Consider the following 27,703-nt stretch of genomic DNA (forward strand, 5'->3'; position numbering starts at 1 on the left):
ATCAACTCTAATCCAAGGCCATGACCCTCAGCTAAGAACCTGAAGGTTCTAAAATAGCCCCTGATCAGTGCTCACAGATCTGAAAACAACAGTTTTTAAATTCATGACTCTTGAGTATAGATTTTTTTTTGTCTTTCCCCCCAAAACAGCTCTTTTGCTTAGAAAATTATGCAACATGAACAGATCTGAGATGATGATGCTGTTCAGTTGCTAAGTTGTGTCCGACTCTTTGAGATCCCATGGACTACAGCATGCCAGGCTTCCCTGTCCTTCACTATCTCTTGGAGTTTGCTCAAACTCATGTCCATTGAGAGTCTGTGATGCCATCCAACCACCTCATCCTCTGGCAACCCCTTCTTTTGCCTTTCATCTTTCCCAGTATCAGGGTCTTTTCCATTGAGTAGGCTCTTTGCATCAGGTGGCCAAAGGATTGGAGCTTCAGCAGCAGTCCTTTCAATGAATATTCGAGGCAATTAAGTAGGTTTTGAGAATTTATATGTTTTAAATTCAGTTTACCACTGCAGTGCTCATTGGGTATACACGAAACTCACCAAATATCCCATTCTCTACCCATAAAAGGCGAACAATAATTACACGTAACTTCATTGTGTAAAAGAGTTTCCCTTGATCTGGATGGTCGGGGACCTCCAGCCAGAGAATCACCAGGGAGCACTGGAAAATACAGCTTCCGGGCCCCACCTACCCTCCCAAATGAGGATCTCTGGGGGCATGACCCAAGAATCCAGTTGTTACACTAGATCTTAAGGTGATTCTGAACTGAACTGAAGGTGATTCTACGGTATCTTTCAGAACCACTGGGTTAGGAGAATAAATAATGCAAAAATGATACAAAAAAGTATCACATCAAAAACATTAAAATACCAAAGTTTTAAAGCAAGGACAGATATCTGCCCTTATTGAATTTAGCCAAAATGATATCCTTTTAAATACATTCTCTATAAGAGGTTTATACACACAGATGCATATTGTTTTCCTTTAAGCAGATAAGGGAAGACTCACTTGAGCTTTAAATGTCACCATTTTTCCCATTCTGTTCTCAGACATTAGTAGACTATCTGGCATCACAGGATTTTAGAAACCATTTAAAAATGATTTACTCAAAACCTTCCTGTTCTTAATGTAGAAAAATTGAGACTCAGGCTTGTCAGACATGTGCAACGTGTGGGCGATGAGAGCTAGGCTCTGGAAAAATAGGTGAGTCTGAACTTGGGCAGCTTTTAACACCAGGATTCACTGAAAGTGTGTAGCTCAGGATCCTTACCTGTAAAATGGGGTTGATAACTACCTCTTTCACCAGGTTTATAGCAGATTAAAGGAAGCTACTTTTAGCATAGCAGCTCAAACAATAGAAGCAGAGAGAAACAAGGAAGGAAGAAGCTAATGCCCAAAACAACAAATAACCTAGGAAGGTTACAATTGAACAAGAGAAGTTGAGCACAAAACAGAATAAAATAAATGAAAAAGATGAAGTGCATGAGAAAGGAAAACAGTTCTAGTTAGTCCAAGACTGAAGAAACACGGAGTACGACAGAGACAAAACCCCTGGGACCCACAGACCAGGCTTCCTTGTTATCTGGGACACTTTTGCAGAGAATCCTGCCAATCCATCAGGGCAAGACTGTCTGGATGTTTTAGGCTCTTATTCTGCTTAAAGGCATTTCTAGATTTCTTTTCATTGGCTTTGCTGGCAGTTTCATCTATCAAAAGTAGCAAGACACAGCAGAAGGACTCCAGAGAGAATTGTGAGGACCACGCAGGACAGCCCTGCCTGCAGTCCCAGCAAACTGACCTCGGAGCGTCAGGAGCCATGTGCTCAGCCACCAAAAAGAACAAAATCTGCAGCAATGTGGATGGATGCAGAGGTTATCACACCACGTGAAGTACGCCAGACGGAGAAAGACAAATACCATATGATATCACTTTGTGGAATCTAAAATATGATACAAATCAACTTATCTATGAAACAGAAACAGATTCACAGACACCCTATATTCAATATCCTGTGATAAACCATGATGGAAAAGAATATGAAAAAAATATATACGTGTGTAGCTGAATCCCTTTCTTGTACAGCAGACATTAGCACAACATTGTAAACCAACTATGCTTAAAAAATTTTTTTAAAAAGATGTCAGGTATCAGAAACCCAACCTTTATAGAGTGAAGGGAAGTTCACACAGGAAACTGAATTTGTAATTTCAAGGAATTCTGGCAGAAAAGGAAAGGATACGGGAGGCGGAAAGAGGAGGGGGACAGGGGTGGGGTAGGGGGCTCCAAGATCTTAAGTAGAGACACACATGAAGCAGAGATTTTCAAAGGACATGTGGGGTAAACACATATAGTCAGTAAAGACAGGGAACCACAAAACCACAATCAAAGCATCAGAGGATCAAGAGCAAAGAGCTAAGTGAAGTAGCTCAGAAAGAGAAATATTGAAATAAGTTGCTCAGTCGTGTCCGATTCTTCGTGACCCCATGGACTGTAGCCCACCAGGCTCCTCCATCCATGGAATTTTCTAGGCAAGAGTACTGGAGTGGGTTGCCATTTCCTTCTCCAGGGGATCTTCCCAACCCAGGGATCGAACCCGGGTCTTCCACATTGCAGGGAGACGCTTTACCGTCTGAGCCACCAGGGAATCGCAATATTGTGCATTAACACATATATATGGAATCTAGAAAAAGGGTACAGATGAACCTATTTGCTGGGCAGGAACCGAGATGCAGAAATGGAGAATGGATGTGTGGACACAGAGTGGGAAGGAGGAGCTGGGACACGGAGAGCATAGCGCTGCCACACACACACTCCCAGGCTTCTCTGGTGGCTCAGCAGCAGACCCACCGCCAAGCAGAAGTGGGTGCGCTTAGGCACTCAGTCGTGTCCCACTTTTTGCCAAACAGATGTAGGTTCAATTCCTGGGCAGGGGAGATCCCCTAGAGGAGATGGCACTCCACTCCAGTATTCTTGACGGGAAAATCACAAGGATAGAGAAGCCTGGTGGGCTACAGTCCAGGGGCTCACAAGAGTCAGACGTGGCTTAGCAACTAAACAACGTGCAAGATAGCTAGCTAGCGGGAAGCTGCTATATAGCACAGGGAGCTCAGCTCGGTGCTCTGTGATTACCCACAAAGCTAAGCTAAGTTACAGTGCTCAGCTAAGTTACCCATTTAGGAGTGCATGGGAGGGAGGGATATATGTATAGCTGCTTCACTTCTGTTGCACAGCAGAAACTAACACAACGTTGTAAAATCCCAGCCTGCCAATGCAGGAAATGTAAGAGACTTGGGTTCGATCCCTGGGTCCAGAAGATCCCCTGGAGGAGGGCATGGCAACCCATTCCAGTATTCTTGCCTGGAGAATCCCATGGACAGAGGAGCCTGGTGGGCTGTGACCACAGGGTTGCAAAGAGTCGGACATGACTGAAATGACCTAGCAGGCATGCACACATGTAAAACAATACACTCCAATGCTTTTTAAAATCAATGAGCCAGGATTTGGGAGAAACGCCTGAGTTCTCTCTGGCCACAGGCTTCCACCCAACCTGCTCACTAAGCTCTCACCGGTGAACCAAAGCAGACCCAGGATCTAACCCTGGGACTCGGAGCAAGTTTCTTTATTTCTTTGTGCCCCAGCATCCCCACTGGGACCTGGGGTAATGGTTATATTGGCCCCACGGGCTCTGGAAGGTCAAGATACATGGAGGAACAGACACAGAGGTCCACATGATAGGAAGAGAAGGCTCTGGACCAACCTGCGTTCACCCTCCTCACGCCTCCTCTAATGCTCTGCGGATGGTGGATGCTTCCAAACCCAGCTGGTGGGTTAAATGCTAATGTTCCACACAACAGTTCTTTTTCTCATGCCATCTACTAGTGAAAAAATACTTGACACAGCAAAATAAACCTTTTAAATCCAACATAATAGGGTTACAAGCACTTCCTTTCTTTGTAGCTAGAAGGCATATATGACTTGAGAATTTCCAAGATGATTTTTAAGTGTCTTCATTTTTTGTTCTCTGAATTATGACTTCCCTGGTGGTTCAGATGGTAAAGAATTAGCCTGCAATGTGGGAGATCCAGGTTCAATCCATGGGTCGGGAAGATCCCCTGGAGAAGGGGAACATGAACGTGAAGTCGCTCAGTCGTGTCCGACTCTTTGCAACACCATGGACTGTAGCCTACCAGGCTCCTCTGTCCATGGGATTTTCCAGGCAATAGTACTGCAGTGGATTGACATTTCCTTCTCCAAGGGATCTTCCCAACCCAGGGATCGAACCCAGGTCTCCCACATCGTAGACAGACGCTTTACCGTCTGAGCCACCAGGGATCTTTGTGTAAATGTAACCTGTACCACACATTCAGCCATCCATCCATCCAGAGGATGTTTACTTAGCTTCAGCCTCCTGTCAGGACTATGTGGGTACCAGCAGAGAAGGCTCATGGCTTCATGTTCTGTCGGTAAATAGAACACCATCACCCAAGACCACTTAGGAATCAAGTGTAGGGTATGGGCAGGCATTTCAGGGCACACTGACACGATATGGTCCCTTTTCCCTGAAGGGATTAATATGCTTACATATATTAAGAAAAATTCCAAGACAGGCAGAGGACAAACTACTCAAACAACTCTGTACAGAACACAGAATCATATGTGTATGTAATCAATTACCTTACTATTGCTTCTTTTATTAACTTTGAAAAATCCCAGAAATTTTTTCTTCTCTTTGTCTGTCTCATCGTTGCTGAGTGAAGATTTTCTAAAGGTTTCTGAAAAAAATAGAAGTACTAAGTTATTTTCTGCATATGAAACAAGAGATTAAACACTTTAAAAATCTCAACAAATGCTTCTTTGTTTTACTCTACTCTTAGACTTTTATTTCATTCTTATAAGAGAATAAAACCATTAACTATTTCTTTCAAAGCATTTTGAGCCACCTAAAAACCTCCAGCTGGGTTTAAGAAATTACTAAATGTTTTTACAATCTTTAGTATTAAAAAAAAAAAACAAAGAAATCCCAACGTTCTAGGGCAGTACTGTGCAACAGAAAAATAAAGGGATGATATAGGTAATTTTAGATTCTCTAGTAGATGCATCAAAAAAGAACCAGATGAAATTAATTTCTATATGTTTTAGTTAACCCAATAGATCTAAAATATTATCATTCCGTCACATAATCCATATAAAAGTATTAATGAGGTTTTGGTATGAAGCCTTCAAAATGCAGTGCGCGTGGCACAGCGTGTCTTGACTTGGACTGGCCGCAAGTCACGTGCCTGCCGACCACATCTGGCTGTGACCATCAGACTGGACAGCACAGCTCTCGTGACTGAGACATCTGTGCAAAACACCTGCTTTACGAATTATGAGAGTGGTGGTCAAGGATGAAGCTATATAAACTACATCAACAGCTCCCCTGCTTGGAGGGCCCACTGGTTTCCAGAACTTGGAGGGACCACACTGGCTTACCCGGGGACATCTGAGACAGCCACATCGGCCCCCGTATGACCCACATCCCTGGATTTTCCTTCCTGTACATCAACCAGGATGTTTTCCATTTTCATTTCAGGCTCTAGGGGCCCATTTTTCTTCTATTGTGTTCTTTTATTCTTGACTTCTAAATGCTCCATCTTCTCCTTTTCCTGGAGTTTTCTTCATTGGGATTTGTCAAGCTAGAATGGGGATGCTCAGGTTCTAGGCGAGGACACCAGAGCCCAGGCAGGGAGCTGAGGATGGAGGCACGAGCTGTGGTCTCCAGGATGGGGTGGGACCACCTGCAGCAACGTCCCTGGGGGCCTCGGGCCACCGGAGACACCTACATGGGAGACTCTGGAGTGGGGCCCAGCACCCTGCACTCAAAAAGCACCCTCACCCTGGGTCAAGTGTGGCGACCGCACTTGACAGCTACGGGAGCAGCAGGTAAGGGCGCTGTGGTGTGGGCATGCTCTGGCCTCAGTACACTCATCTGCAGTAAGGGCGCTGCAGTGTGGGCGTGCTCTGGCCTCAGTATACTCATCTGCAGACTGAGCCTGGCACACTCAGTGCCACCACGGCCTCTATGACCATTATCCACTGATCTGTTGACACTTTGAAGGCCACTCCAGCCCTTGTCATCAACTCATCTGTTCTTCTCTTCCAAGACACAGATACGGCCAGAGGAGAAGACATTTAGATGATGCAGGAGAATGGAAAAATGAATTACTCCACACCACTGCCAAGTGCCGAGGGACAGGCCACCAGTCCATTGGCGGCATGGGGACTGGACTTCACAAACTCTGCCACCAAAATACCAACCCGAACCAGGTAGACATCAATGAACTGCTCATCTGCTAACCTAGAATTCCATATTCCAACTAGAGGAGGCCGACTTGGAAGTCAGTGCCCCTGTAACATGCATTAACACAATACCATCTTCACAACGAAGCAAAAACCAAGCCCCTGGGTCCCTTCAATCCGTCAGTAGCAAAGGCTCCCATTTTAATCACAAGGGTCAGGCCTCTCAGCTGCATGCAGGTGGCTCCAGCCCAGCCCATCAGCAGCCTCACACCACATGACAACCAAACCAGCAAGGAGACTGGCTTCAGCGGTGAGCATGCATCTCCCCAATACGCATGTGCACATGGGGTTCATGGTTAATTGCATCAAACCCTTTGTTAGGCACAGAGCCTATAGTAAAATATTCTGTACTACAGAGTAAAACTGTATGTGAACAAACAACAGTATGCACCAGAATGTGTGTGTTTTATTTTTTAATTGAAGGATACTTGCTTTACAGAATTGTAAATTGCTCTACAGAATTGACAGAAACCAACTAGTTTCTATCAAAGATCAACATGAATCAGTCAAAGGTTTACCCATGTCCCCTCCCACGTGAACTTCCCTCCCACCTCCCTCCCAAGCCCCCCCATCTGGGTTGTTTCTAGAACCGACTGCTCTGTGACCGGATGTGCAAAGTGCAGGATATGACACTGCCTGAGAGTTGAGGGAGCAAGAACACATCACAGGCACATGGGCTGTTACGCCAACCTCACCACCATAGACCGGGTCAAAATCGAGCCTCTCATTTCTCCCCCTGGACAGGGCAGCGGCAGGTCTCCAGCGTCAGGACGGAGGCTCTGGCTGCTTTAGCACAGCGCTGCCCCTCGGGGCCCAAGAGACTGCAGCCCCCAGCTGTCCAGCTCCGAGCTGAGGCCCAGGCAGACTGTCTAACCTGTGCCTCTGGATGGATGGGGCCTCCGGTGGGGTGTGCGACTGGCAGGCACTGGGGGAAGGATGATATGGAGAACAGAGCGGGAGCACCTGGCTCCCCTGACAGTGTTCCCACCAGCCAAAGCTCCACGTGGTACCCATTCAGGCCTGGAGAAAATACTCATTTACAAGCCTGAACCCATCGCTCTAAATGTATAACAATTTGAGTGTGGAATTTATTTTATTTTGACGTATTCTCATTTACTAAGACTTAAATATGAATACAAGTGGGGGGAGGACATACTTCATCCTCAAAGCACATAATGTTTGGAAACATCAGAATGACTTAGATGGTGATACAGGTGAGCTGAGGGATGCAAAGGGATGGAGCATGCAGCAGGGACCCCTGAGGACTGGCTCATCTGAAACATCCACTCTTCTGGGTGTGGAAACAGAACAGCCGTCAGCAAGGGGAACCAGGTCTGTGCTGCATGAAAACAACCGATTTGTAAGCGCCCATCCTCATCACAAGACCGCTGGGTACAGGGTCAAAAAAGAACAGTCGTGATAGCTCTGATCCAGCTTTTCCACGCTTGCAGCTAGATGGTATACCAACATCAAATCACTCAGAACTAATAAAGCCTTCATATATATGAGCTTTCTGTTCAAAACAACTATCTATTCATGGTGCTGCTTTTTTTTTTATTGGACTATAGTTGATTTACAATATTGTGTTAGTTTCAAGTGTAAAGCAAAATGATTTAGTTATACATATACATATGTATCTATAGGTACTTCCCTGGTGGCTCAGATGGTAAAGAGTCTGTCTACAATGTGGGAGACCTGGGTTCGATCCCTGGGTTGAGAAGATCCCCTGGAGAAGGAAATGGCAATCCACTCCAGTACTGTTGCCTGGAAAATCCCATGGACAGAGGAGCCTGGTAGGCTACAGTCCATGGGGTCGCAAAGAGTCAGACACGACTAAGCGCCTTCAGAGAGAAACATGTATATATACACACTCTTTTCAGATTGTTTTCCATTATAGGTTATTATAAATATTGACTATACTTCCCTGTGCTATCCAGTACGTCCTTGCTGTTATTTTATATACAGCAGTGTGTATATGTTAACCTTAAACTCCTAATTTATCCCTCCCCCACTTTCCTCTTTGGTAACTGTAAGTTTATGTTCTATGTTTGTGAGGCTATTTGTGCTTTGTAAATAAGTTCATTTTTATCATTTTTTTTAGGTTTCACATACAAGCGACATCATATGTTTTTCTTTATCTCCCTCACTTCACTGAGTAAGACAATCTCCAGGTTCATCCATGTTGCTGCAAATGGCATTATTTCATTCTAGTTATGGCTGAGTAATATTCCATTGTTACCATACCTTCTTTATCCACTCAAAGGCTAATGAACCTCGGGGTTGTTTCCACGTCTTGGCTACTGTAAATAGTGCTCCTATAAACCCTGGGATGCAAGCATCTTTTTGAATTAAGAGTTTTGTCTTTTCCAGATATAGTTCCAGGAGTGGGACTGTTGGATCATATGGCAATGTTTTTAGTTCTTCAAGGAACCTACAGACTGTTCTCCATAGTGACTGCACCAATTTATTGGGTTGGCCAAAAAGTTCATTTCAATTTTTCCATAAGATGTTATAGAAAAAAACCCAAACGACTTTTTGGCCAATCCAGTACATTCCCTCCAACAGTGCAGGAGGGCAGGAGGGCTCCTTTCTCTCCACATCTTCTCCAGCATTTATTATTTATTTACTTATTATTTGTAGACTTTTAAACTATGGCCATTCTGATCAGTTTTGATTTGCATCTCTCTCATAATTACTGCTGTGGAGCATCTTGTCACGTGCCCATTGGCCATCCATATGTCTTCTTTGGAGGGACACCTATGGTGTTTCTTAAGAGAGAGTCCCTCTACTCGTAGCAGTAATCTGCAGGGTATGATGGAGGAGGTAACGGATGAGGAATACGAGGTGTGGCTAAGGCCACAGCACTGTCACTGACACTCGGACTGTGGTTCCAAACCAAAGCTGCGGGACTTTTTGCATTATATTTTTTTTTACAGAAGTGAAGTCTACTGTTAAACACTTTAACAAACGTGGACAGAAACTTCTGTAAAATATGAACACTCATAATTTTAATGAGCCTCTTAGAGTATGTGTGTGTATAGTCCAAAAGGTTTATATAAATCTCAATACATGTGTGTGCATACATATCTATGTACATATGTTCATGCATATGTATATATGTATTATTAAATATAATACATATCTATTTATAATAAATATAATACATAAAGTATATACAATTTATAAGAAATGAATGGAAAATCTGGACTAATCACGTCCATATTTGTCTATGACAGAAAAGGTCAGATTTCACAATCCACACTGCCCCAGTTTCTGCAGTGGGTAGGATGGACCCTGAAGGCAGGCAAGAACAGGTAAGAAGGGTACACTGCCTCTTGTGCATGGACCGCTTCTGCTCTGCACACAAATTCTGTGTTCATAAAGGGCCCATTTTCTACAATGACATCCTTCTTTTCTCACCAATCAGAATCACACAGCAAATCCTCACGCAGGGGACACTGCTCTCTTAGCCAACCATGGAGTCAAGAAACCAAGTCACAGCCCCAGTTCAGTCTGGCCAGATGCCCCCAGAGTGCCACCCTACCTCCCCTCAAGTCACTCCATGCATCATTGTCCTAGCCCAGAGCCATGCAAGGTGCAGCCTGGCAGGGCAGCACTGGGCTGACGGTACCTCGGCAGCTCAGAGAAGGCTCCGATTTCGTTTTGGTCAGAAGAACTGGAAAAGGCAGGCAACAGAGAGTGAAGGCAGGCTTCTCAACCCACAGCAGCACTTGACAAGGCCTGCAGCTATCCGTGCCCCAAAGGAAAAGGCCAAATGCAAAGCAGGCCTTTTCAGGCAGGCCCACATCACTGACCTTGATCCCCTATAATCCTGCCACTGTCTGGCTGTTAAACACCATCCTGGAAGCAGGTGGCAGCAAAGCCTCTGTTTTCTCCAGTTGCCACCACTAGGATTTCCAGGGCAGAGCAGGCCTTGCCTGGGACACATCTCCTGCCTGCGGCCTTCACCCTTCCCCAGGCAGCTGCTGGCTGGGAGGTGGTGAAACCCCAGAGGAGCAAAGGAAAGGGCTTCTCATGGAGAGGAATGTTCTCTTCTCTACTCAGATACCTGACTGCCAGGAGGATGGGAGGGAAGCATATGGCAGGGATGCTAATCAAATATTTCACAGCCCACAGGACACTCTATGGTGCAGACGAACGAGATGTTGGCCCCAGGAGCAGCACACCCCCAAAGCCAGGTGATGCTCCTTTATTTTCTGGGAAGGCTGCCAGGGTCGTAGGGCGAGGGTCCCTGGGAGGGTGCCCGAGGCAGAGAAGAGGGAGATTTGGGGCCGGGGCAGCTATTTCTCCTGGTACAGCAGTGTGTCCTATCCCACGTGGGTATCAGAAGAGGGAGCTTGGGACTTGGGGGAGTTTCCCCTCTTGCTGCCTCACACACGTTCCCAGAAGACCACAGTCTCACTGGGCCCACTCCTTAATGCAGAGATTGGTTTTATATGCTTTTCCCAGGTATTACGTTCTACATCTCCCAAGATGGGCTTCCCTGGTGGCTCAGATGGTAAAGAACCTGCTTACAATATAGGAGATCTAGGTTTGATCCCTGGGTTGGGAGGATCCACTAGAGAAGGGAACGGCTACCCACTCCAATATTTTTGCCTGGAAAATTCCACGGACAGAGGAGCCTGAAGGGCTACAGTCCATGGGGTTGCAGAGTTGGACACGCCTGAAGTGACTGAGTGAGAAGGAATTTTGCGACTGGTCTCGACCACGAGCTATGTTTGAGACCTGGGAGTACTTAATGACAACTGAAAAGGAAGTCCAGGAGAAGGTGGTTCACCTCCTGTGGTTTCTGAGAAGTTCTTTCAGAGCAAAATCCCTAGTGTTCTCATTTTTCCCCTTTACATATTTCATGGAAGCTCACAGGAGACAAGCGGTAATGGGTATGCTCACTACTGGAGGAAATGGAGAAGGAAGAATACTGGAGAAGCTACTCCAGAAGCCACTCCTGGAGAATCCCATGGACAGAGGAGCCTTCTGAGCCACAGGCCATAGGGTCGCAAAGAGTCGGACACGACCAAAGCGACTGAGCACGCACTACTTGGGGGAAGACGTATAATTACAATCTGTGTATTTTACTTTCCACCCACTCCCGCTCTGGTTTGGACACAATTGGAGATGCCTGCAAACGTGCGTCCCCATCGCTCTGCATAAGGGCACACAGGCAGAGTCAGTGGCACCGCATCAAAGACCCAAGGTGGCCTCACCTCTCTTGTTGTCCCAGGCATACAACTCCTTTATCCCCAGCTCGTTCAGGGACTTGGAAAGCTCCAGCTCCTCACCAGCCACATTGTCCCTGAGGAGTACCACGTGCTCTGGGCTGACCTCACACTTGGCGCAGATGACCGGGAGGATGCTCTGCAGGGGCACCTCGGGGCTCACACGCACCACCGCCTTCTGCGTGCGCAGGTAATTCACCACTAGGCGCACCGTTTTCTGGAAAACACAGCAGGCAGAATTCCATAAGCACATCTTCCCACAGCTCTGTTTACACTACAATGGAGCAGGGCAATATGTCCTTTGGACCAAGTTCTTCCAAAAGTCACTGGTTGTGGGGGGAAACAGCAGATTGAATAGGGAACGGTAAATGTCTAGAACAATAAATTGACCTTCCCGTCTCTTTTCTAATGAACAAACTGTTAGTGAGAGGGGGAAATGGTCAGCAGCGAGGACCCCAATTTGGAATCTAACACATACGTTGTCTTTCAAGGATTCTAAACAGACCTGAGCACAAGGCACTAATATATTCTCTAGAGGGAAATACTTTGGATCTATGGTGAACAATCCAAGATAAGGAAAGAAACATCACAAAACATCAAATTTTTGTTAAAGAAGCTAAAATGCCCAGATAAATATATTCATATCTAGTATCATGTTGATACATGAATTAATATTCATATATAGAGAGTACACACATACATTTAAGCTAGACAAATATATAGGCTCAGATGGTAAAGAATCTGCCTACAATGCAGGAGACCTGGGTTTGACCCCTGGGTTGGGAAGATCCTCTGGAGAAAGGAATACCTACCCACTCTAGTATTCTTGCCTGGAGAATTCCATGGCCAGAGAAACCTGGAGTGTTACAGTCTATGGGGTTGCAATATCAAGTTTTCATTTAAGAAGCTAAAATATTCACATAAATATATTCATATATATTATAATGTTAATATATAAATCAATTTTCATAAATACGCACTGTACACATATATTTAAGCTAGAAAAATAGAGATATGTAAATATAATAGGCATATAATAATATTGATAGATATTATAATCAGAAAGAAAAAAATCAATTTGATTAAAGCTGATCATAAACGTCTACAGATCGAGTGGCCCATCGAAAGCTGTAGTAGGCTGAGGTTCATGCAGTCAGCTTCTGTTTGGTCTTTACTGGTCACCACATTGTTCTAAGATCCTGAGGAGTACCGACTGAATGACATAGGTCACTCCCTTCCAATCTGAGGCCAGGGTTTAACGAATTTTAGAAGGAAAGATGGAACCATGAATCTTTTCCATGCTTCTCAACTTGAACTCCTATATAACCCCGGGCTCACCTGCCCCTGGAATTTGCAGCTAGGGTTCAGGAAGGTAAGAAAAGCCACAGAATATAAAAGGAATTTCCTTGGACATTGATTTTAATTGAAGAATTAGGGGAAACTCAGAAGATGCGTGTGTGTGCGTACCTGCTCAATTGTGTCCAACTCTGCAACCCCATGGACTGTAGCCCACCAGGCTCCTCTGTCAGTGGAATTTTCCAGGCAAGAATACTGGAGCGGGTTGCCATTTCCTTCTCTGGGGGATCTTCCCCACCCAAGGATTGAGTCTGAGTCTCCTGTGTCTCCTGCATTGGCAGGTAGATTCTTTGCCACTGAGCCACCTAGATATGGCACCAATTAAAAGTTATTAATTATCTAAACCTAGAGGACATCGGAGAAGGCAATGGCACCCCACTCCAGTGCTCTTGCCTGGAAAATCCCATGGACAGAGGAGCCTGGTATGCTGCAGTCCATGGGGTTGCTAGGAGTCGGACACGACTGAGCGACTTCACTTTCACTTTTCACTTTCATGCATTGGAGAAGGAAATGGCAACCCACTCCAGTGTTCTTGCCTGGAGAATCCCAGGGACGGGAGAGCCTGGTGGGTTGCCGTCTATGGGGTCGCACAGAGTCAGACACAACTGAAGTGACTTAGCAGCAGCAGCAGCAGTAGAGGACATGACCTGTTAGCCAAAGTATCGTGTTTAAAAATAAGGAAATTTAGGAGATAGTTTAATAATCTAAAAGAATGAAATAGCATTGCTTTTCATTGGAGATAAGGATAAAAGCCTTATTAAAAAGTACCGTAAGCAGATAAAGTTATTTTTAATCAATATGCAAAAGCCTGAAACCTATGCATAAAATATTCTCCAAGGACAAGGAGTAAGTATTTCTAACATCAATTTTTCAAATGGGAATCCCCTTCTATTTCATTTCTCAGAGAAGATCTTGGAATCTTCTACATATTCCAATCTCTGCCATGGACAGGAAGGCCTCCAGAACTCTACTGGAACTTTTAGGACTAGTCCAGTAGGGTAGTCATTGGCTATTTGTGTTATTTCAATTAAATTTAAGAAATGCAAAGTTCAGTTTTTCAATCACACTAGCTGCATTTCATATGCTCAGCAGCTATGTGTAATCGGGGGCTGTTGGCTTACAGGGAGCAGAGTTATAGACCATTTCTATCTTTGCAGAAAGCCCCTGATTAAAAGATGGAAAGAAAGCTTTCCATCTTTGCAGAAAGCGTTGATGCATGACTCTGCTCTAGAGTGGGTCCTTTTTTTGACATCTAAAGGAGCAGTGTTACACAATGCGCATTATTCAAAGCTGTGAACTTAGGTCTCCTAAAACTCAGTTTAGGGCCTAACTTTGCCTACCATGAAAGTGGAAACCTCAACCATGGCATGTGTAATTTAGACAGGAGAGACCCCAGTGGCCCCCTCCGCTACACCTGCAGTACCCTGGCTCCCAGGGAACTGCACACATCCTTATATGACACACGGACTCCCATGCTACTGACCTCAGGCACCTTAGGGGGATCAGGCTTAACTTTCGCTTCAGGAACTTTTTCTTTCAGAAATACGGTGTGCACATTCAAGGTCCCAACTAAAGTATTTGGCTTAAAATTCAAAGGCTGTTGGGTTTCTGAAGACCGGATCTCCAGGGCATGGTTGGAGGGATTCAGGTGGTTCTGAAGGCAAAGTTCAACCAGTAGGTCCATCATCGCATGGCTGGAAGAGAGAAACAAACCATGGTCAGGGGGAATGTTTGCACTCTCCCTTCTGCTGGTTGAGAGAGGTCAGGACTAATGCACCAGCGGGTAGAGGAGCAAACTGGTCATCCTTATGAAGAAAGAAAACAGCCGCTGGTTATTTCCTCATTCATGACTCTACAGAGATATCTTAATACATTCAACACTAAGAAACCACAGTACTGAAAACACCATCAAAATAAGAACAGCTGGGAAAATAGTTGCATTTCTAGGCAAGCTCATGAGTATGTTGACCTCAATCCTGTAAGATCAGCACAGATAATATTAACTTCTGGGCACAAGATATAAAATTTTCATTCTTTGCAAATATAGTGTATCTTAAACAGCAAAATTTTAAGTTGAAGGTGACAATGGCTTTCTTTATAGCTAGAAACTATGCTTTTTAAAGACAAAGAAAATGAAAATTACGTTATTGAAATGTCAAAAACTTTTATGTCTCCTACCACAGATCATTATTTACTAAGGGAGCTAAAAAAGAGTGGATTGTCCCAAAGAATGGAAAATTTCATTTCCATCATTCATATTAAGCTGGCAGAATGCTTTTATATTTCAAGCTGACCTCTCTTTTCCTACACATTTCCTGAGCAGTGGGGCATAATCCCCTGACAAAAGTGTAGGTCTTGTCTTCTGATCTATTTCTTAACCAGGATTTGGCATAGCAATTATTTCAGGTCATAGTGGAGCTTTCCAGGTGTCTGGCACACAGGGTGTGCAGACTGGGGACTCGCGTACACCTGTGAAGGCACAGGCTGGCCACCATCTGGTCGTCACGCACCATGAGGGCTATGGCGCTGAACGCTGACACCACAGGCAAAGCTTCAAGGCACCCCATTTCCCATTCACTCACCAAAAATATCAATAATGTTCTTGCTGACACGAAACATCTAACAGCCATCTCCATGACAACACTTACTCCCAGCTACTATTCAGGAGGTAGTTAGGTGACAGCCTATGTTCTAGCCAGGAGACCCTGGAGTCACACCTAGGAGACTCAGCGCCCCTGGCTCCCAGGACTCTGAAAGGGCACTTGGTGGGGCCAGGGCAGCACTGACCCTCACAAGGGCCATGAAGGTGGGCATGCTGGCTAATGATGCTGTCAGCTGGGATTCCCTTAGCCTCGGAAAAAAAAATCATCATTTTCTCATAAGCTTAATACATCAAAACAGGAAGCGACATCACCAAAGACTTCAAGACACTGAAGTCCATGAAAAAGAGACTTCCACTGAAAAGTCAGCATAGAAAAGAGAGTTCTAAGGATGCTATAATAATGACCTATTATTGTTGCCATATTCTCTGCAGATGGCACTGCTCCCTCTCATTCTCGTCATCCTGGCGGCTGGGGACCACTCTCCCCTGGCTTCCATGAGGGATGTGGAGGCAGGGTTGGCACCCTGGTCCCATAAGATGCCGACTGTCACTTCACCTCTCTAAGCTACACCCACAGTCGGCTGTGATGCCGTGCTTAGTTGCTCAGTCGAGTCCGACTCTTTGCAACCCATGGCCTGTAGCCTGCCAGGCTTCTCTGTCCATGGAATTCTTCAGGCAAGAATACTGGATTAGGTAGCCATTCCCTTCTTCAGGGCATCTTCCTGACCCAGGGATCGAACCCAGGTCTCCAGCACTGCAGGCTGATTCTTTACCATCCGAGTCACCAGGAAAGCCCACATCCATGGTCTACGCCACCAAATAAACCAATATGGGCAAATTCTCAAACAAAAGGTTGAATTAATCTTAGATGATAAGCCACAAAGAATACCAAAGTGACTAATGTAACCTTCTGTTCTTCGAATCCACTAATTGGTAACATGTCTGAAAGATCAAATTTGTCCTGAAAGGGTGCAGAGCCTCTCTGGGGCTTTTCCATCACAGAATGAACTCTTCTAGTACTAGCAGAATCTGGGATGTATCCTGGCATGTGCTAGCAGGAGAGTGGTGTAGTATTCGGTTCTGTCTGGATAAAGAGTTGGGTGCCCCCATCTCTACCAGTGGACTGGCTCTCCTCTACTGATCCTGGTCCTGATCAGTGGGTCAGGACCCACCCAGCTGCTCTTGCTCTTCTGTCATCCTTGATGACAAAGCTGCAGGGGTGTTGTGAACACTTTAGGGTGGAAGCAATTCTCAACAAAACGCCTGTGGGGGAGGGGAGGGGAGGGATTCCCAAGCAGAAAATTTTATGTGCTGGAGATCTGTTTCCTCAAATTTATCATTCAATTTGGTGAAGGGGGAAGCAAAAAAAAAAAAAAACAAAACCATAATAATAAGATTCAGCACCATCACACCCTGTCCATGGCATGTGCTGAAATTGGGAGCACAGGGCCCATTACTGACTCAACTGGACCAGCCAAGGGTCACAGCGTTGCTTCCGAGGGCTGGGACTCAGGCCAGGCCAGAGGGTTTTTGCAGGAAAGTGGGGAGGTTTGGGGTGCGAGAGGCGCTCAGACGTGGGAGATCCCTCTGGCCTGCAGGCCTCTTCCTGTGGCTCTCGGACAGACATGGCAGCCTAATGCAGACTGATCTGGGTCGCGTTTAAGGAGCTGGATACACAGTACAGGGGTGAACACAAGCACACGGGTCCAAAAGCATCAGTTCCTCTCTTGTTTCCTGGAGGGCCTCCCACTCAGGTGATTCCTCCCCAGGCTCATGTAAAGCGTGATCTGAGTTACCACTTTCTACCCCACGCTTTTCTGGACAGTGTCCTCAGAAAACGGGGTGGCTGTTGTGCACCGTGAAAGTGGCTGTCAACTGGCATTTAAAGCCCCCAAGCTCCAAACGGCTAGCCAGGACTTTCAGGGTCTCTGGTGCTCCTGGAGAAAGACTCCGGGAAGGAAGAGGGCACCGCAGCACCCAGCAACTAGGGGTGCATTCTGGTTGGGTTCCAATCATGAAAACTTGTGTTTTTCTTAACCGCAACCTCAATGTCACTAACCTCTCTCTTGGAGGTCACGTGCCGTGAGAATCTAAAGCTTCCTGAGTCCAGGTCACATGGGGGCAGGCTGCTTTCTGTTTCTCACTCAGTAGTTGGCTCAACCAGCCCGCTGGGGGCCCTGGGACACAGCCCAGCAATCTTTAAAGTTCCCTGTCAGTGTTTGTTTTTTAAAGGGCATGTGATCTGGGGGAGAATGGATACATGTATATGTATGACTGAGTCCCTTTACTGCCCACCTGAAACTATCACCACATTGTTAACTGGCTATACTTCTTTAAAAAAATACTTGTGAAGTTTGCATGCTACCTTTAACGCACAAACTATTGTTTCCTACATGTAAGTTACATTTATGCTCTGATGCACCAGCTTTCTCTTGACCTGCCCAGCACTGGAGTGGAACTGTGTGCTCCCAGTGGCACATGTAATCTTGTTAGTGGCACGTGGAGCCACAGGATGGCCAGGCCAGGAGACTCCTGGAACCTGGCTGGCCCTTGAGTCCAGGTCCACTCATCTTCCCTTCTCAATCCAGGTTCCAGCAACACTAAACTTTCCCCTTCTTACACAAACTAGTCCTTTTGCAAATGCTATTTATTTCCTTCTGTTTGCTGGGATGTCCTCTTCCCAGTGTTTCATGAAGCTAAGAGTTCAATAATGAATAAACGGTCATTTTCATTTTTTCAGTCTGTTTGGATCCCAGTCTGTTCAGTCTCCTACAAAAGGAGACTATCTCCTAGGATGATTGGTTTAGCACCAAATCCAAAACAGTAACAGCATCTTCTGTGAAAGATTAAATAATGGGTTCATTAAAGAATATCCCCACCTTTTCTCAGGGTAAGCATGGAGTTGAGAGTTTATGATCAGCCCCCCAGGCTATTTCCTTGTAGGAAAGATTCTCATAAAGAAACTTAGTAGTAATTGGAAACTCTTGAGGACATTCTGCATCAACAGAAAGATTGTGCTTTTTTTTTAACTTCTCTTAGATTTAGCTCAAACAAGCAATGACTTAATAAGGCAGAAACATTTGGGAGGTAGTCACTAAAAATGGTGAATTAGGACCAGTATAATCAAATGTATTATATATTCAATAAGATTCACCTCCCGTTAATGTCACATAAGGGTTTATATCCCAGGAATTTTCTCCAGGAGGATTTTTAAGGCAATGAAGTTACTCCGTATCATACTATAATTGTGGACACATCATGATACATTTGTCCAGACCCACAGAATGTACAGCATGGAGCGTGAACGCTGGTGTAAACTGTGGACTTCAGGGGAAACGATGTGTATGCTGGTTCATCAGATAGAAGAGATGCACCATTCTGGTGAGAGATGTGACGGCAGGGGAAGTCGGGTATATACAGGGGTACGTGAGAAATATCACTGCCTTCCTCCCAATTTTGCTGTGAACTTAAAACTGCTCTGAAAAATAAAGTCTTTTTAAAAAAGCATATTCTTTAAGTAAAAATGTAAATCAAACTAAACCAAACCTGACTGTTAGCCTGTTATATAGAAAATGTTCCTCTGGCAGAGTCCCCTGTGCCAAAACTGCCCTTCCCAGCTTCATCCCTTCATGTCCTGGTGCTGAAGAGAAGCCAGCTCCCTTCCTTTCTCTGTGCGGGGCATGGCCCGCGCCTTGACGGGCAAGTCAAGGAGGGAAGACCAGCGCTGGCTCGATCCCCTTCCCCTTCACCTGGGCGCAGGTGAGCTCTCTCCAGAAGAGGCACTGAGGACCATACCTATTCCACGGGAGTCTTGTGCTGTTGACAAGGCCTGGGACCTGCAGGCCTGGGACAATGCCGAGTTGTAAACTCGGTTATTACAAAAGGGGTCTGACAGCCCGCAGCAGCAGAATCGCAGCTCTGAGCACCGAGAGAGGTTTTCTGTGCTCTGAGAAGAGAATGCTGCCTTCTCCTGTCCCAGTCCCCTGGGGCATGCATGCCAACTGGACAGGAGTTAACAGACCACATCAGGATGACGCAGCCCTGACATGTGAACGCTTGACACCATTTATGAAACACCCTTTTTGCCTAAGGGCACTGTCCCTTCCAAGACCTTCTCTTTACTTGTCCTCCGGTTAGAGTGATGGGACCAGCATTCTCCTAGCAGGGACCCTGAGCAGTGCTGACAGCACCCTTCCTAAAAGAGTACCTACCAGAGCATCTTCCTTAAGAAAGTTCCAGAACACCCGTTCCCATGTCTCACCTAAGAACAGACTGGGACCTCTGTTTTTAAATCCAACCCATGGTGGATTCATGTTGATGTATGGCAAAATTAATACAATATTGTAAAGAAATTAGCCTCTAATTAAAATAAATAAATTTAAATTAAAAAAAATAAATCCAAGGGAAACTTTAAAAAAAGACGAAGAAAAATCACTGCCATATGCAGAATATACCAGACTCATGTACTAATGTGCTTTCCTTGTGAAAATCTTCCATGCTTGGGAATAGTGTGGTTAAGGTACTAACTGCAAATTATAAATAACTTGCTTATCCTGCAAAAAGGTGGGCATGTTCTCTGATAAAATGAAGAGAGAAATCACACTGATAAATAGCTAGGTGATCTGGTTTCAGCGAGGGTCAGGATGTGACTTTGGCCCACTCTTATATTATTAAAGAGCAGGAAACATAAACCCAATTCCTGCAGCAAGAAGCTGCCGCGTCAGCAAGTTACAAGCTGCTCAAGGAGCCCACAGGCTGCTGCAAGAAACCTGGGGAAGGGATAAGTATCTACTACTCTGAAAAGAGGAATCTATTTTAATACTTAATCTCTATGGCTGAACCTGCTCTCATAGCTGCATTGCAAAATGGCACCGTGATAACTTCTACTTTGGAAGAAAATGAAAACTAAAGATAAAACTGGAGGAATATGTTCAGTTTGAAAACATTTTTCAAAATAATGTTTTTAGTTTTCAAGCAGATATTCTGTCTCTCCTTGTGCATTTATAAAACCAGACCTGTATGTAATGTAAGATAGGATCTGCGGGTCCATTTTCTTAAAAAAAAAAAAATGTAACTAGACTTATGGAAGTCATGGTTTCACACATGTACACTTATTCACAAACTCAATAACTCGTACACATTCAATGTGGCAGCTTTTATAGGTTAATCATACTTCAATACAGTGATTTGCTAAAACATAACTAGAAATTGAGCCCAAATATTAATATAATAATAGTGAGTAAACCGTAATACATTCATTGATAAAATTAAGTTCAGTTCAGTTGCTCAGTTGTGTCCGACTCTTTGGGACCCCCTGGACTGCAGCATACCAGGCCTCCCTGACCATCACCAACTCCCAGAGTTTACTCAAACTCATGTCCATTGAGTCGGTGATGGCATCCAACCATCTCATCCTCTGTCATCCCCTTCTCCTCCCGCATTCAATCTTTCCCAGCATCAGGGTCTTTTCAAATGAATCAGTTTTTTGCATCAGGTGGCCAAAATATTGAAGTTTCATCTTCAACATCAGTCCTTCCAATGAATATTCAGGACTGATTTCTTTTAGGATGGATTGGTTGTATCTCCTTGCAGCCCAAGAGACTCACAAGAGTCTTCTCCAACACCACAGTTCAAAAGCATCAATTCTTTGGCACTCAGCTTTCTATGCTTCAACTCTCACATCCATACATGACCACTGGAAAAACCATAGCCTTGACTAGATGGATCTTTGTTGGCAAAGTAATGTCTCTGCTTTTTAATATGGTACCTAGATTGGTCATAACTTTCCTTCCAAGGAGAAAGTGTCTTTTAATTTCATGGCTGCAGTCACCACCTGCAGTGATTTTGGAGCCCCAAAAAAGAAAGTCTATCACTGTTTCTACTGTTTCCCCATCTATTTGCCATGAAGTGATGGAACCAGATACCATGATCTTAGTTTTCTGAATGTTGAGCTTTAAACCAGCTTTTTCAATCTCCTCTTTCACTTTCATCAAGAGGCTCTTTAGCTCTTCTTTGCTTTCTGCCATAAGGGTGGTGTTATCTGCATATCTGAGGTTATTGATATTTCTCCTGGCAATCCTGATTCCAGCTTGTGCTTCCTCCAGCCCAGAGTTTCTCATGATGTACTCTGCATAGAAGTTAAATAAGCAGGGTGACAATATACAGCCTTGACATACTCCTTTCCTTATTTGGAACCAGTGTGCTGTTCCATGTCCAGTTCTAACTGTTGCTTCCTGACCTGCATATAGGTTTCTCAAAAGGCAGGTCAGGTGGTCTGGTATTCCCATCTCTTTCAGAATTTTCCACAGTTTGTTGTGATCCACACAGTCAAAGGCTTTGGCATAGTCAATAAAGCAGAAATAGATGTTTTTCTGGAACTCTCTTGCTTTTTCTATAATCTAACGGATCTTGGCAACTTGATCTCTGTTTCCTCTGCCTTTTCTAAAATCAACTTGAACATCTGAAAGTTCACGGTTCATGTACTGCTGAAGCCTGGCTCACATGCACCTAACCCTATGATAATATGGCCTGCTTCCCAAGTTTCAGTGAGAAAAGTCCACTTAGGACAGAGGTCACTCTGTAAAAGAAGAAACACAGACACTCCAGAAACCTGTGCATTTCTGGCATGACCCTACCCACAGGAACTCTTCCCTTCTATGGATGCTGGGCCACAGGAATCCAATGTGGGTCTTAACTTCTGGCTCCGGGGCCCTTCTGCTGGGAGGCAGCCACAAGGAGGGCCCCGCAGAGGACCATGTCCTAGTGTTCCCCAATAGTATCACTTTGAAAAGCTGTTTTGCATCACCTCCTAGAGGTAAAGACGTTGTATCCTAGGAAAATATTAAGGCCAGGAGCAATGTTCCTCAAATTTTTGTGTACACGGTGCATAAAATAATTTTAAAAACCTGTGAACCCCTTTGCTCCAGTAAATCATTACCTGAAATTTCCTTTATAAAACTAAAGCAGTTGCAAAGGATGCAATTTTAAGTAGAATCAGAATATTTTAACATAAAACTGTTATATCACTCTTTTCAATGTATCGATGAGAATAAAAACACCCAGAGTGATGTGGTTATCCATTATCCATTTTTAAAATTCTCGAGAAAACGATTTTTGAAGATTTAAATATTTTACATAATTTCTTACCTCCCTTGGTCTCCTAGAAATGCAAGTCCCATTCACTCTTGTTTCAGAATCATACAAAAATATTTTTGTGCTTGAATGTCTTTATAATTGATCACTCTATAATATTCTACATAATAAAGTGTATAAACATTTAGATGACTTTGTTAAATTTTTAAATTACAGATTGAGCTAATAACAGTAGTACAAAAATGATTAAACAATGTGATTATGATCCATTTTGATAAATATCAAACATCATATCAGAATTCTATTAGCATTGCTCAGTCGCTTCAGTTGTGTCCAACTCTGTGCGACCCCACAGACAGCAGCCCACAAGGCTCCCCCATCCCTGGGATTCTCCAGGCAAGAACACTGGAGTGGGTTGCCATTTCCTTCTCCAGGAAGATTAGCATTAAAAACTATTAGCATTAAAAACTATTAAAATTCTATTAGTATCAATACTCTGGAACATTATAAATGCTTTCATTGTATCTTTTACAGCTGAGAAGGGATGGGAAACAAGTCAGTCTGTGACCTTGGCTACAGGCACTTTGATAGGGAGATCAGGTCTAACCCTAAACCTAATCCTACTGCTGCCGCTGCTGCTAAGTCACTTCAGTCGTGTCCAACTCTGTGCAATCCCATAGATGGCAGCCCACGAGGCACCCCCGTCCCTGGGATTCTCCAGGCAAGAACACTGGAGTGGGTTGCCATTTCCTTCTCCAATGCATGAAAGTGAAAAGTGAAAGTGAAGTTGCTGAGTCTTGTCCGACTCTTAGCGACCCCGTGGATTGCGGCCCACCAGGCTCCTGCATCTATGGGATTTTCCAGGCAAGAGTGCTGGAGTGGGGTGCCATTGCCTTCTCCAACCCTAACCCTAGCCATAACCCTAATTTAGCTTGGGTGGTGGGTGTGACCTTGGCTACAGGCACCTTGACAGGCAGATCAGCTCTCAGTAAGGATTCAGGTGGAAATCGAGGGTTTGGAAATTGATTCCCGTCAATGTCAACTCCATGCGTCCGGCTGTATCCCTTCATGTAAGCTTGTACTGTTTTCATCTGGATCGTTGATAAGTGGTTGCAGTCACACCTCTGACAGTCAGTCTGTAAGTAGATCTGAGGATGGTCCCTCAGGGGTTGTCCCCAGCTGTGCTGTGTCAGGGCCTGCGGGGCTGGCCCTGCCCCAGGTGGCAGTCACCTACCTGGAGTCGGCTTGTAGGCCTGAGACCGCCCTCCTCTCTGAGCCCACCTCCAACAGGAGTGAGCTGTGCAGCCCCCAGCATCAGGGTGAGTGTGCTGAGCTCGCTGGCACCCAGCCGGGAGGGTGAGACCCTGCAGGTTGTTCCTAGGCCCAGATTTACACCCCGAGGCCTTGCACACTGCACTATGGCACCTCCCCCCACTGGCCCTGGCCGGGCCCTCACCTCCCGTTGACCACACTTCTCTTCTCCAGCCCGCTGGGCAGCACGACGGTCATGGCCACCACCCCGTCGTCCAGCGAATGCTTTCTGCTGAGCTGGTTCTGTGGGGGCCCGGGGGATGCTCTGCGAGGAGATCTCTGTCCGCTGTGCAAGTTGGGGGTGGCAGGCTTCCCAGGAGGCGGGGGAGCGCGAGCCTTCATCTTCCTCCTGGAAAGGCGGCAAGAGGAAGGATGAGTTAGGTGGCAGCTTCCGACCTGAAGTCAACAAAGCTGTTGACAGCCAGCAGTTTCTAAGGACCCTTCCTCCTCATTGTTCATTCTTGCAATTATTTAGGGCCTTCTGGGTCACAGGAACTTTTAAAAATCAGTATATTACAACAAGGACCTACTGTAGAGCACAGGGAACTGTGTTCAATATCTTGTAATAACCTAAAGCCAAAATAATCTGAAAAAGAAAACATGTGTGTATGTATAACTTAATCACTTTGCTGGGCACCTGAAACATTGTAAATCAAATATACTTCAATAAAAAAATCAATATATTGCCACTCTTCAACACTAAGAGAAAATGGACAACTAAGCAGAGTGGAGAGCACGTTTTTATAATTGAAGTAGAGTTGGTTTACAGTGCTGTGTTAATTTCAGCTGTACCAGCAAAGCGAGGCTCAGTCATACATTGAATGCATTCGTTTTCGTCTTCTTTTTCATTATTCAACAGGAATTTGAATATAGTTCCGTGTTACACAATAGTTATCCATTCTACACATAAAAGCTTACATATCTGCTAGTACTGACCACCCACTCCATCCTTCCCCCTTCCTCCTCCCCCTTGGCAGATACCAGTCTGTTCCCTATGGAGAATTCATTTTGAAAGTACATATTCCTGGAAAGAAACAGCCTAAAGTGTGTTCCCCTCTTGGGATGGGTTGGTGTGGAAGAATCTGTTTGGACCAGTCCTTTCTGAACCATTGAGTGGGTCACAAACTCCAGCTAATTAAGGGGGCTTCCCAGCTGGTCTATGTCACTCTAGCTGAAATCGCTGACCCAGCTCTGGATCCATGATTAGCTGAAGATCTGGAATCTATGAGTCCGTGATACTGAGAATGTGATGGGACTACGTTAAGATGAACGAAATTATCCAGAAAATCCACCAGACTGACACCCACAGGCACGGGCACTGTGGACAGAGGTGGCAGTTTTGAGGCAGGGGCTTTGATGATGTTTTAACACCCTCATCCTCTGTTGTCCCCTTCTCCTTCTGCCCTCAATCTTTCCCAGCATCAGGGTCTTTTCCAATGAGTCAGTTCTTTGCATCAGGTGGCCAAAGTATTGGAGTTTCAGCTTCAACATCAGTCCTTCCCATGAACACCCAGGGCCTTGTCCCAACCACCTCGCTCTTCTCCCATCTGCCCTCCTCCAGACTCCAGATGGAGGAGCCATGAAGAGGCTATGTGAGCCCTCAGTGATTAACTTCTGCACAGCAATGTGCCGGGGCATTCTGTCTCAAAGCACCAGACATCAGAATTCCATTTCTAGATATTTATCCTAAAGAAACATTCCCACAAGAATGCATTGTGGGAGGTTCAAAGATGCTCAGTACAATTTACAAAGGCAAACAAATATAAGATATTCTAACCGCAGGTCAAAAAGAGGGAATTCCAATAAATGACAGTAAAAAACAATGTTATACTGGTATTGCTTAAATATACTTTACTTTTAATTTTATTTTACATTGGGCTGTAGCTGGTTTATAATGTGCTTCAGGTACAGCCAAGTGTTTCAGTCATACGTACGTATGTTCTTTTTTCATTTTAGGTTATTAAGAAGAACGAACACTGCCATATAACACAGGGAGCCCATCCTGGGGTTCTCTGACAACTAGAGGGTGGGATGGGGCAGAGGCAGGAGGGAGGCTCAAGAGGGAGGGCATATATCTATATCTATATCTATATCTATATCTATATCTATTAGTTGTGGCTGATTCATGTTGTGTAGCAGAAACCAACAGAACATTGTAAAGCAATTGTGTGTGTGTATCCTCAGTCACTTCAGTTACGTCCGACTCTTTGTGACCCCATGGACTGTAGCCTGCCAGGCTCCTCTGTCCATGAGATTTTCCCAGCAAGAATACTGAAGTGGGTTGCCAGACCCTCCTTCAGGAGATCTTCCTCATCCAGGGATTGAACCCATGTCTCCTGTGTTGCAAGCAGATTCTTTACTGCTGAGCCCCTGGGGAAGCTCACAAAGCAATTATCCTCCAATTAAAAAGAATACTGTCCAAATGACTATACTATCTACAGATTCAATGCAGGCAATCTACATATTTAATGCAATTCTTATCAAATTGCTAGTGGCATTTTCCACAGAACTAGAACAATAAATTTTAAAATTTGTTTGGGGATGCAAAAGACCATGAATAGCCAAAGCAATTTTGAGAAAGATAAACAAGAGCTTGAGGAATCAGGCTTCCTGACTTTAGGCTATACTGCAAAGCTACAATAAACAAAACAGGGGAGGGAGGAGGGAGGAGGGTTCAGGATGGGGAACACAGGTATACCTATGGCAGATTCATTTCGATATTTGGCAAAACTAATACAATATTGTAAAGTTTAAAAATAAAATATAATTAAAAAAATAAATAAACAAAACAATATGGTACTGGCACAAAAACAGAATTCTAGATCAGTGGTACAGGACAGAAAGCCCAGAAATGAACCCACACACCTACAGTCAGTTAATCTACAACTACGGTCAGTTAATCTACAACAAAAAAGGCAAGAATAATCAATGAAGAAAATACAGTCTTTTCAATAAATGGTGCTGGTAAAACTGGAGAAGTTAAGCAAAATACTTTAAACATATAAGTTGATGTTGTAAAATGTTAAATACAGACATTTTAGGAAAACAAACTTCAGAATACTGTTTTGAGAAATACTGTTTATAAGAGAAATAAACATAGCAATAGACCATAAAACAGTCTAGAAAGACAGAGCAAAGATTTAGCAACAATGACATACAGGTGACGGGTACCATGACATTTGTTTTGCTATTTTCATTCCTATGCATTTCCTAATGTTTTCTATAGTATCACTTCTCTATATATTACTTGTAAAATGAAAGAGGTAATCTTAAAATGGGGGAAAACAGCAAGTGGGGTTCAGATGAGGCCTCAAACCATCACCATTCATGCCACTGGTTAACACAAACCTTAGGAGTGACACTTGGGTCTCATCCTCTAACCTGACAAGTAAGTATAAATTAATTCTCTTTTTTCTTATGAAAAAACCTTAGACCTACATCATATTTTTATGCTTTATTCTAATGTATTGCATATTTTTCCCTTTAAACTTACAGAAACAAAGTAGCAAACATATATTGCTCTAGCCTAAGGACTGTGTATAGTTAATTAATTTATTATTCACAATAACACTCCAGGGAGGGACTACCATTCCTGTTTTATAGATATGAAGTACAGGTACATCTTTCTCAGATTACAGACAATTTGGCTTCAGAGCCTGAAAATTTAACCAGTGCATTCTTCAACCACTATCAGGAAGACCAGATATTGGGGCATTTTACAGATGAAAAAGTGAAGGCAGGGAGATAGGCTATA

General features: G+C 44.4%; 1 protein-coding gene across 11 annotated transcripts in view; it reads right to left on the reverse strand.

The window, feature by feature from the left end:
- COBL (cordon-bleu WH2 repeat protein) overlaps window positions 1–27,703 on the reverse strand; it is a 296,069-nt gene that overhangs the window by 166,088 nt on the left and 102,278 nt on the right. For 9 of the 11 annotated variants that reach the window (XM_086398046.1, XM_086398048.1, XM_086398045.1 and 6 more), the window contains exons 2-5: window positions 24,095–24,298; window positions 14,428–14,638; window positions 11,577–11,805; window positions 4,687–4,784 (exon numbers count right to left, since the gene is read on the reverse strand). In XM_086398046.1, the coding sequence (XP_086254172.1) occupies window positions 4,687–4,784; window positions 11,577–11,805; window positions 14,428–14,638; window positions 24,095–24,298 (742 nt within the window). Of the gene's footprint in view, window positions 1–4,686; window positions 4,785–9,982; window positions 10,028–11,576; window positions 11,806–14,427; window positions 14,639–24,094; window positions 24,299–27,703 lie in introns of all 11 variants that reach the window. The other 2 variants (XM_086398040.1, XM_086398049.1) reach the window with 1 other exon arrangement.

Source organism: Bos grunniens, chromosome 4, assembly GCF_055505025.1.
Source record: "Bos grunniens cultivar Pamir isolate PY7600 chromosome 4, Bosgru_T2T1.0, whole genome shotgun sequence".
NCBI lineage: Eukaryota > Metazoa > Chordata > Mammalia > Artiodactyla > Bovidae > Bos > Bos grunniens.